This window comes from Scylla paramamosain, chromosome 34 (genome assembly GCF_035594125.1).
Source record: "Scylla paramamosain isolate STU-SP2022 chromosome 34, ASM3559412v1, whole genome shotgun sequence".
NCBI lineage: Eukaryota > Metazoa > Arthropoda > Malacostraca > Decapoda > Portunidae > Scylla > Scylla paramamosain.
Window position 1 is genome coordinate 3,577,781 of NC_087184.1, and position 12,367 is coordinate 3,590,147.

Here is a 12,367-nt window from a genome sequence, read left to right on the forward strand (position 1 = left end):
CTTGCAGGCAGACTTAGATAGAATGAATGAATGGACGGATAGATGGCAAATGCAATTCAATATCAATAAATGCAAAGTGCTTAGCATAGGTAGAGGAAACCCACACAATAGGTACACATTAGACAACCAAACTCTGGTAGGTACAGGGTACGAGAAAGATTTAGGAGTTGTAGTTAGCTCTGAACTCCGTCTAGGGAAACAATGCATAGAAGCCAGAAACAAGGCAAATAGGGTACTAGGATTCATTTTTAGGAGTGTTAAAAGTAGAAGGCCGGAAGTAATATTAAAGTTATACTTGGCGCTGGTCAGACCTCATCTAGACTACGCGGTGCAGTTCTGGTCCCCACATTACAGGAAAGATATAGGTCTATTAGAATCAGTACAGAGGAGAATGACTAAAAGGATACAGGGGATGAGGAGTATTCCTTACGAGGCGAGGTTGAAGCTGTTAAATTTACATTCTTTAGAGAGACGTAGGTTAAGAGAGGACCTGATAGAAGTCTTTAAGTGGTATAAGGGTTATAACAAGGGAGATGTAAGCAAAATTCTTAGGATCAGCAACCAGGGTAGAACAAGAAATAACGGGTTCAAGCTTGAAAAATTTAGGTTTAGGAAGGAGATAGGAAAAAATTGGTTCTCAAATAGAGTGGTAGATGAGTGGAATGGACTCAGTAATCATGTAGTTAGTGCTAGGACACTAGAGAGCTTTAAGAGAAGATTAGACAAGTTTATGGATGGGGATAGCAGATGGAAATAGGTAGGTGTGTTTCATACAGGGACTGCCACGTGTAAGCCTGGTCGCTTCTTGCAGCTTCCCTTATTTCTTATGTTCTTATATTGAGTAAGTTTCTTATTATTTTCACATAACTAAAGTATCAATATCAACTCTTTAATTACAAATATATCCTTAAAGTAATGCTGGTGTTATTTTAGATTGCAGTTAACCTAATGGCTAGTCCACCCATCCATATGGATCCAATATTAATAATTTCCCTTTACTCTTAGATTAAAACTTTCTTAGCAGCTCTTACACCATATCCCTTTAGCCAAATCTTCAAAATTTTCTCCTAATGTCAGTATATTTTATAGCACCCTTCGCAAGCTTCACAAGTAATTTTTTTGCATGTATAGTAATGAAGTAAGACTGAACATGAATGCCAGTAACCACATTATTCATGTAAGTCAATTTTTTTTTTTTATTCAGACTTGTGTTATTCCAAATTTGTATAATTTAAACATACATAGGCCAAGAGGTTAATGCCTCTATGCTTTTGCGTTCACCTGAATGCACTTGGTTTAAACTGAGGTAAAATGTTTCATTTCTCAGATTTTTATTTTTTTATTTCTTTATTTTCATTGTATTTAATTTTATATAATTATCTATTTATTCTTTTTAATATGATAATCATAAGCTCAAAGCACAGATCAGATGGGGTTCTTAAAATTTTTAATTCTGTAGAGGATGGCTCACACTAGGTTTCACAAAATGCATGTGCTAAATACATTACTATGGTACTGTGTACATAAAAATAATTATAATATAGAATTTTTACTTAATAGGAACAACACCAGAACATTTTATATATATATACATATATATATATATATATATATATATATATATATATATATATATATATATATATATATATATATATATATATATTTATTTATTTATTTATTTATTTATTTATTTATATATATATATATATATATATATATATATATATATATATATATATATATATATATATATATATATATATATATATATATATATATATATATATATATATGCCATTTGCACTCAAATTTTATTTTTGGTTTTGCTCTCCAGATGAGCCTGACATCCAGGGAAGATTCTGACATGACACCTACTGAGTTACAGCACATTATTATCATCTTGGGTTTAGTGGATCATATTTCCACTTCTAACGAAGCTGTGCAACTTAAGCTGGCTTGGAAACTTGAACCAAGCTTATTTTCTAACTTGCTTAAGAGAACGTTAATGCTTCATTCCCACTGCCTGAATGATGGTCAAGATGATGTAGCATCTAGTGGGAGGTCCTCTCCAGAGTCTTCAGGATATGACTCCATAAGTAGCAGGTCAGTTCTCCCTTTTTTGGTGTGCTTCTTATGTAAGACTGTTACCATTGGTTTGAATTAAAACCCACTGATTCCAATGCTAGCTTGAGTGTTATAGTATGGAACTTGCATTGTATTAAAGATATCTTATTGAGTGAGTGTGGTAGTTGTAGACAGGTGTGAGCTGGTTGTGGGAGCAGAGAGAATAGAGGTTAATGAGTTTAAGTATCTGGGAACAGGGCTAGGTAAACATAGTGAAATGGATGTAGAGATATGAGAGAAGGTTGTGAAAGAAAGTTGTGTCAAAGGATCATTTGCAAGAGTCATGAAATGGAGAAATGTGTATATGGATGTAAGGGAGAGTTTAAGGAATAGTATTCTTCTACCAACATTTATTTGTGGATCAGAGATCTATATATTTAATAGGACAATAAGTTGTCTGAGACGGGCAGATGGAGTGACAAGATGGGAGGGTGAGAGCAATGAGTGTGTTGTGTGAGGGATGTGGTAGAAGAGCTGGTGCAAGGGATGTGAATTGTGAAGTAGTGGAATGAACATAAGAAATAAGGGAAGCTGCAAGGAGTGACCAGGCTTACACGTGGCAGTCCCTGTATGAAATATACCTACCTATTTCCCTCTATTATCCCCATCCATAAACCTGTCTAATCTCTTAAAGCTCTCTAGTGTCCTAGCACTAACAACATGATTACTGAGTCCGTTCCACTCATCTACCACTCTATTTGAGAACCAATTTTTTTCTATCTCCTTCCTAAACCTAAATTTTTTATGCTTGAACCCGTTATTTCTTGTTCTACCCTGGTTGCCGATCCTAAGAATTTTGCCTATATCCCCCTTGTTATAACCCTTTTACCACTTAAAGACTTCTATCAGGTCCCCTCTTAACCTATGTCTTTCTAAATAATGTAAATTTAACAACTTCAATCTCATCTCGTAAGGAATACTCCTCATCCCCTGTATCCTTTTAGTCATTCTCCTCCATATGATTCTAATAGACTTATATCTTTCCTGTAATGTGGGGACCAGAACTGACCAGCGCCAAGTATAACTTTAATATTACTTCCGGCCTTCTATTTTTAACACTCCTAAAAATGAATCCTAGTACCCTATTTACCCTGTTTCTGGCTTCTATGTATTGTTTCCCTAGACGGAGTTCAGAGCTAACTATAACTCCTAAATCTTTCTCGTACCCTGTACCTACCAGAGTTTGGTTGTTTAATGTGTACCTACTGTGTGGGTTTCCTCTACCTACGCTAAGTACTTTGCATTTATTGATATTAAATTGCATTTGCCATCTATCCGTCCATTCATTCATTCTATCTAAGTCTGCCTGCAAGGCAATGGCATCCGATTCTGACCTAATTAATCTACCTATCTTTGTGTCATCTGTAAATTTGCTAACATCACTACTAATTCCACTGTCCAAGTCATTGATATATATTAGAAATAACAATGGCCCTAATACTGATCCCTGTGGCACCCCACTAATTACATGACCCCACTCAGATTTCGAGCCGTTTGTTACAACTCTTTGTCGCCTGTCACTAAGCCATGACCCTATCCAGCCTAACACCTTCCCATCTATCCTGTGTGCCCTAACCTTTCTCAGGAGCCTTTGATGGGGTACGGAATGGGTGTAAAGGAACACACCAAAGATGAAAGGACCATACTGAGAGGATGAAGAGTGAGAAGGTTATAAAGAAATTGTGAACATAGTTGAAAGTGTTAATTGAAGAGTAAGGCCACTTGGATGATGGAAGGATAGTATAAAGAGTACATGTGTGAAAGAGGTGGAAATAGAAGCCAAATGTTTGAACTAGCAAGCAAAAGAATATTTGCATAAAGCCCTGGCCATCCCTTTGGAGGATACCTCCAGGAGTGAGAAGTCAAGAGAGGTGGATAGATATATAACCGACTGCCTGTTCATGGTAATTTTTTAAGGCATATAGTTAAGTTGAAACATCACTAACCACAAGATAGTGTATATCCTTGTACCATATCCATATCATTCTTAAATTAGTGTCTTAAGTTCAACAAATGAGCACAATGGGGGCAATGAAGGGCATGAAAGCAGGAGAAAGCTGCAAGTTTCCATAAATGTGCTGTTGAATATTTAAAGAGTGGCACTGTGTCTCTTGAGTAATTAGTATGATTGCTAGCAGTATACTTCATGAGCAGTATGGTGCTGATTGACTGGGTGATTGAATATTGTCCAGGGATACAAGTCCATTGGGTGACTTTGGTGATACTATATAAATATGTCCTTTCATCCTTTGATCTTACAATTTGATGGTCTGTGTCCTTTTAGGAAGAGCCATTCACGAACCTTGGCAGCAGGCAGTGAGTCCCTTGTAAGAAGAATAATGGGTAAAGGCAGAGAAGTGCATTGTCTTAAGTGTGGGGAAAGTTAGCTTGAATAGTCTGTATCAATATTAGTGGGATTAGTGTGTTTAAGAAGAGAAAGAAGTGGAGAGATCCCCTCATTGTATGACATAACTGTAATTTGTGGTTGATAACAACTGGATGTTTTATCCTCCCGAGGCCTAAGACATGAAGGAATTATTGTAAGTTTGAATATACATGTATGTATACACATAGATATCTTGTCCTGGCTATCTAACCTTTACAATATCAGCCTGATATACAGATACAAAGAATAGAGACCTCAAAATGTCAGAAAATCTAGTTATGTCTGACCTGACATGATTATCATGTATTGATTAAATTTTCTTGAAAGAAAGGGATTTTTGTTTTGCTGTTACTGTGAAATTAAATATCCTATGTGCCAAACATTTGACAACAAAAATGAATATTTTTTTATTATTCACAGTTTATGCATACAATAAAAAATCTCTTTTGCAGCAAACATGGAATGGCTTCCTGTCTGGCTGAAGGGTTTAATTCTAGATGTGACCTTAAGATGACCTTGAGGAAAACAGTATCTAAAGCTGTAATCCTTATCCTGGCAGTGATGAAAGGTCTTGGTGCCATCAAGTCAGAACACTTGGCAGAGTACAGGAAGGTACAGTATTATGTGTATTAACTTTTATGTGGCTAGGAATTGGGAAGAAAATTATAACTTTGGTACAAATCAACTATCAGTGCTTTGGCATCCTTGGTTCTAGAGTTATCATGGATTTGCTGTTTTCCAGTGTGTCAAAAAAGATGAATAGTATGCCTGGTGTGCCAAAGAATGCTTTCAAATCAAATGAAGGTTTACTAAATTTACTAAATGTAAATTTAATCTGATGAACTTGTCAATGTATTCTGCTCCTTCCTTGTTTGTTAGTCATTTTTCACCACAAACCTTAAGCTTTAAAATGTTGTGGTGCTTCTTGAATCTCTTTGTCCACATTTCAGTATACTAACACTGATGTTCTAAACCAAACTTTCAAAGAAACACCTTAACTTGTTCCTTCATCATCATGCCAGATGTGTTCACATCATCACTGCTTTGTTGTTGAAACTACTGTGTCATTACTTGATCATAATCTGTGCTCTTTCTATCTTTTATTTTTATATGCACATCTGTTTCTTTGAATCACTGTCAGCAGAGAACTGCTCCAATTTTTCCTGCTTCTTTATACCGCTGATGATTTTGTGCCACAACCTTCACACTGGTGGCAGACAGAAACACCACAGTCCAACTTTTGCAACACTTCCATTTTTCTTTTATTGTTATTGTGTTATGTTTGCATTTTGTGTCACAGTTTTCATTTCCTTCTTCTGAAGTCATAGCTAGCATGAAATAACAGACAAATAAAAAATTAAAAGGAAAAATCCCTGCTCAGCACTGGTTACACAGACACACACATAGAATTAAGGAAATACTTTGAGGAGACTGACTGGAGTAAATTTGATGAAGCAAAGGGAGTGGAAGAAAATGGAATAATTTGCTTGAGATATATAACAAAGGAATTGAGAGTTACATGCCAAAGAGTCTGCATAAGAACAACATAGTGTTTGTCTGTCACCTGGACTTTACTTTAACCCGCTTACGGTGACAGCCTGTGAGACGTGGACTACATAGCTCAGTGAGCAACCTACGTGGCACAGTGAGTGAAGCCAGCTTGGACTGCCATCTTTCAGTGTTTTGCTTTGTCCATGATTAGTCTGTGACTCCAGCATGGACAATATCTACTGTGTACAGTGCTCCAAGTGTTAGTGGCATAGTGCAGTAACCCATGTGCAGTAATACAGTGTCTGGAGTGCAGTGCTGTGGTGTTTGTTGGTGCTGGATAGGTCAAACACATTGTGCTACTATGCTACCCAAAATGGCATAGTCCTCTTTACAAGTGAGAGAAAGCAGAGCAAATGCTGTACACCCCCATTCTCTACCAGTGTTAGTGACATACTGACTCATGTCTGCTGATGGGAACAGCAGTTATCACACCATTACCTGCGGGTGAGCAGCTGGCACCACCACAACATTACCACTTGCTACAACACTCACACACTTACTTTCCACGACATGACCTGTAGTCATATCACTATTGATCATGCTACGATTGCAGCAGTGAGGGTTCGAGAAATTGATCGACCCGACACCTGCAGTGCCATAGCGTATGCCAAAGTGAAAAACATAACAGCAGACCCACTCTGAGGCAACAATGGCATAATGCAGCTCCTGAAATTCATGGATGAAAACCATTGCCAGGAGGCAGCTGAGCAGTGCCAGGAGGAAGCAGAAAGACATTAGAAAGAGGATCAACACTGACATAAGGAGGAACATAGATGGCAGAAAGATGAACGGCAAGAGACACAACAGAGGGAGGAATTCCAGCAGTTGTTGGCAACTATAAAGAATCACCAGCTGAACATGGCTTCACCACCCACATCTCCCAGCTTTACCTCACCTGGTTCTACCTCAGGCTGACTCCCCTTGTGTAGGTCAACCAACCTTACAAAGGCAGGCATCCACCCCACCACTCCCCTTCAGCCTGATGTTACCTTTCCAGGCTATAAGGTGTGGAGAAGACAGTGGAAGGATTATGCCACCTTCACCAATCTAGCATCTCTTGACCTCTTCGAACAACACATTCAACTACAGATGTGCCTCACACCTAAGATGCTACATATTTTACAGTACCACTTATGGGTGTTTCCTAATAAAATACTGCCAGTTGAGCAGGTGTTGGATGTACTTGAATAATGTTAAAGCCAAAACTAATGAGACACTATGGCATAGAGACTTGTTCAGTTGCAAACAAGGAGTGGGAGAGTTTCAACAACTTTTTGTCAGAGTTAAGAGCTTCACAGAAGCAGTTGATAAATGCAAGGGTGCTAACACACAATATGAGGAGACACAACTGAAGCAGGTATTGCTGCTGGGCATGCAAGATCAAATACTCATCAAACAGTTGATCAGTACTATCACCACCCAGGCCTTCGTTGAAACAGTATAACAATGGTACACATTTGACGCAACTCGGTAAATGACACGTGCCATAGTCTCTCCAGCAAAGTCTGCCTACATCATGTTGCAATACAAGCAAGAGAAGAAAATGGTGAACAGGCCACCGAGGTCACTGGCACTACCCAAGGACAAATGTGACAGCTGCAAATGGTCCCATGACAAGACTGGGTGCCCCGCCACAAATACTACATGTTGCAACCGCAGTAAAAAGGGACACTGGAGCAAAACACCATAGTGCCCAGTGTTGAATGTCACCTCTGTGTTAAAAAGGAACACTATGTCCAGCACTGTCTTAAGTCCAAGGACACAGGGAGCAACTCAGCACAGGCCAATAAGGCACACAAGTCAACTGGCCCCACATATCAAAACCACAAGGGAACTGGGGTGAGGCACATTCAATCCACTTCCTGCACCCCCTCTGCAACATCTCCCCCGTTGTTGTCACTTTCATCCACTACAAAGGGACGCACAACCTCACAATGCTACCTGATACAGGTGTGGACAAGATCATCATTGGCCTTCAATACCTTAATGACATAGTGACCTAAAGCCACCACCTGATGCCCCAAGATATATACCACAGATGGCTCAATTTTGAAACCTGCACTTGGATTCTTCAGGACCGAGCTACAAATGAAGGCAAAGAAAACAATGACTTGGATAGATGTCCATGAGGATACATCAGTCCCATTACTGTCACACAAGGCTTGCAGGGACCTGGCATTAATCCCTGCCAAGTTCCTTCAGCCGATATCTGAGGTGACATGTTTGTGTGCGACACGTAAGGATGCATGTGACAGTGATGCCCCATCTCCCAAGTTGTCTCCCTCCTCAACATGCACCACTCCTGGCCACACATCTCCAGTCGTGTGTTCAAGACTTTTCTATGAACTTGGTGGGGGGGGAGGGAGGTATAGGAGTATCATTTAGTTAGGTGGGACAGACACAGACAACACCTAACACAATGCACATATCCTACACATACATACTAACTATGTCTAGCAACTACACTCATACCCACAAGGCACCAGTTGCACATAGACTGTACAACAGGACACACACATGCTAGAGAGAGAGCTAGGATTACTGTGTCCCTTGTAGGTGGCATAAGAACAATATAGTGTTTGTCTGTCTCCTGGACTTTACTTCAAGCCCCTTACAGTGACAGCCCAATGAGATGCAGACTACATCCCAACCCACATGGTTCAGTGAGCAACCTACAGCAGTGCTTCAAGGCAACCCATAAAGCCAGCCACAGATAAGCTGATACAAATAAAATGACACTAACTGACATAATGAGGATGCTGGTTAAGTTTTGTGTCAACAGGATGAACAGAATTGGAATGAATATAAGCAGGTCTTGTGCAGCAAGGTTGTGGAGGGAGAGAGTGAAAGAGAATTTTTGCAGGTTCAGTGAGCACTTGAATGATATACTTTCTCTCTTTTTTTTACCTCCAGTGACTAATTTAGGTCCCATGGTGTTGGGTGATAATCTCAATGTCTATGTATCCTGTAGCCTATGAATTGGTCACATTTATCCTGCACCCTGTGCTTTGTTCCCTGTGTACTGGTCACACTTGCCTTGTATCCCATGTACCAGTCATGTTCCTCCCCACAAATATCTTGATAAGGTAAGTTTAGTGGGACTGGGTCACAAATAGCCTGAGGTTCCCCTCAAGCCTTTAGGCATTATGCATCAGCTGTACATATCCCCATAATGATGCAATACCAATCTTTGGTGTGAAGATTGGCTTTAAGCTGAGCCACTCAGGAAGTTGTAGCAATGAAATCAGATATATCCTTTGGATGGAAACTTTTTTACTTTGCATTACTTTCCTCAGCATTACAGGTGAATCTATGTATAGTACTCACAGCTACCTTATGCTGTAGGTAAGTGACAATTGGAGTCTTCCTTTAACCTTGTTCTGTCCAACAGATGATGGGACTGCCAGTGGTGATGAGCCATCTGATGTGGGGCGGGCAGTCAGGATTGACAGAATATGTTACCAGGGCTTGGAGCATTATCTCTGATGGCAGTCTTTCTAAAGAATGGTATGATTTTATTGACATTTTCATTACCTCCATTTTTGTTATATTGTAAAAGATACATGCAGACCTAGTTGTTTCTCATGGGCAGGATGTATTCTTATGGTGATTTTGTGCAGCTTTTCAGCTTTATGTGAATATTGTCCTGTAGAAATTGCCTGTACACTGCAAGGTGTATGCCATGATGGCATTGATCGCAAGAGATACTTAGATTCTGAGTTTTGGAAGGTTTCATGATTTTTTTCTCCCATCATTGTAATTCCCTTCATTGCTAGTTTAAAGAATATGGATCCAGAAGAGATGAAGTGATTGAGCAATATGTGAGTAGACTGAAATAGGAGAACTAATGAGAGGCTTGGCTGATCAAGCAGTACAAGGAAAGAGAGTAACTGAATTGGATATGAGAGGTATAATGTTAAGAGGAAAATCTCAAAAGGGATGGAAGGATGGAGAGATGGTGAGAACATTCATTGAAATAGGAATGTACATGAGAAAAGTAAGTGGTTTTTGTATGATTGGACTGAACAGAGAGCAATCATGAATGCATGAATAGGAATATATCCTGGAGGGCTTGTATGGAAGGTTGTCTTGTAACTGGTGTGATTGGGTCAGGTGTAAGAAAATGGATAGGTTTGTTATGGTGCAGCAGAGGTGGTGTTCATTCTTAATACACAGAGAGAGAGAGAGAGAGAGAGAGAGTTTTTTTTTTTTTTTTTTTTTTTTTTTTATGGCATGTGGCTTTTTTTTTATGGCATGTGGCCTGTCTCCTGTTCATGTGAAAAAAAAAGTTTTCTTATCAGTATAATGATTGAGGGATGAACAGTATTGCTGTAGATGGCTGTTGTCTGTAACCTATATCCATTACATTTTCAGTCTGGAAGCTCTTGTTGCTGCCACAGAAGAAAGTCCTTCAGGAATAGACAGTGTGTCTGGGTCTCCCACCAGGATGTTGAGCTCACACTCTCATATGGCATCAGCAGCTTTACCTGTAGACTTTGAGGAAAAAGTGGAGACCTTGATTGCTCGACTTGGAGGCACAGTCCGGAAGATGGAGGTGAGGTGTTTGTATCTTGTTACTTAACACCACATTCAGGACATGGTTGAAGGAGTAATGTGGGTGAGGGAGACAGAAAAAAAAGGGAGAGTAAGGTGTGTAAGGGAGGGAGTGAAAGAATTAGATTTTGATTAATTACACTCCCTTCCTGAGTTTTGCACTTGCTTTCTTCCCAAGTTATAGTACTAAACTTGAGGTATCGAAAACACTGATAGGCACTTATTCATTCCTGCTCATGAAAAAGATGACTTTTATGTTTCCCCATTTTACTACCTTATCTCAAAATATAGTGTGCTTGCATGTGTGTGTGTGTGTGTGTGTGTGTGTGTGTGTTTAATGTAGGAGGGAGCCAAGGGCAACAAAAAAATCCAATAAAAAAGCCCACTGAGATGCCGGTCCCAGAACAGGGTCTAAAATGGTAGCAAAAAATTGAAGAACAAGTGTCTTGAAACCTCCTTCTTGAAGGAATTTAAGTCATAGAAAGGTGGAAATACAGAAGCAGGCAGTGTGTGTGTGTGTGTGTGTGTGAATTTTTGTGTTTATTTATTTATTTATTTATTTATTTATTTAATTAATTAATTAATTAATTAATTAATTTATTTATTTATTTATTTATTTTATGTGCCTTTCAGGTGATAGTGTGTCCTGGATCATTACTTCCAAATCTTTTCTTCATTACTTTTCATTATTTCTCCTCCCGTTTTGTAATTCCATGAAGATCCCTTTTTACTTTTTTCCTATTTCCAGAATGGCATTTTCTTGCATTAAATTCTAGTTTCCATCTTTGGCTTCATGCATGCATCTTGTCAATATCCTTCTGTAACTCCTTGCAATAATTTTCATCCTTTATTATTTTCATTACTTTTGCATCAGAAGGTTCATTTAACTATTTAGATCCTCTGTCATATCATTTACATATATTTGAAACATAATACGTGCCAACACAGATCCTTGCGATACACCACTTAGTACGTGCCAACACAGATCCTTGTGATAAACCACTTGTCACTTCATGCCAACTTGAATTAGTGTCTCTGATTACTGTTCTCATTTCCTTCCCTTGTAAATAATCCTCCATCCATCTCAATATTGATCCTTTTAGTTCTCCTTCATTCTCTGACTCCCACATAAGACCAGTGGGGAACTTTATCAAATGCTTTTTTGATATCCAGGTATACCGCATCAACCCATCCATCCTTCTCTTGCACTCCATCTATTACTCTCATATAAAAGCTCAGTAGATTTGTGATACAGGATCTCTCTTTCCTGAATCCAAATTGCTTTTCTGTAATTATCTTTTCATCTTCTAAATATTGCCCCCATCTATCATTAATTACCATTTCACAAAGCTTCCTTACAATACTTGTTAGTGACACTTATTTTTAAGGTAGGAGGGACACTGGCCAAGGGCAACAAAAATCCAATTAAAAAAAAACCCACTGAAATGCCAGTCCACAAACAGGGTCTGAAGCAGTAGTAAAAAATTGAAGGATAAGTGTCATAGGAAGGTGGAAATACAGAAGAAGGAAGGAGTTCCAGAGTTTACCAGAAAAAGGGATGAATGATTGAAAATACTGGTTAACTCTTGCATTAGAGAGGTGGACAAAATACGGATGAGAGAAAGAAGAAAGGCTTGTGCAGCAAGGCCACGGGAGGAAGGGAGGTATGCAGTTAGAAAGATCAGAAGAGCAGTTAGCATGAAAATAGCAGTAGAGATAGCTAGAGATGCAACATTTACAGTGATGAGA

At 38.9% G+C, this 12,367-nt stretch overlaps 1 protein-coding gene across 1 annotated transcript in view; it reads left to right on the top strand.

Moving 5' to 3' along the window:
• LOC135090047 (uncharacterized) overlaps window positions 1-12,367 on the top strand; it is an 80,325-nt gene that overhangs the window by 40,864 nt on the left and 27,094 nt on the right. Inside the window, exons 9-12 of the mRNA XM_063986283.1 lie at window positions 1,838-2,106; window positions 4,966-5,125; window positions 9,456-9,571; window positions 10,439-10,619. Coding sequence (XP_063842353.1) covers window positions 1,838-2,106; window positions 4,966-5,125; window positions 9,456-9,571; window positions 10,439-10,619 — 726 coding nt within the window. The remainder of the gene's footprint in view (window positions 1-1,837; window positions 2,107-4,965; window positions 5,126-9,455; window positions 9,572-10,438; window positions 10,620-12,367) is intronic.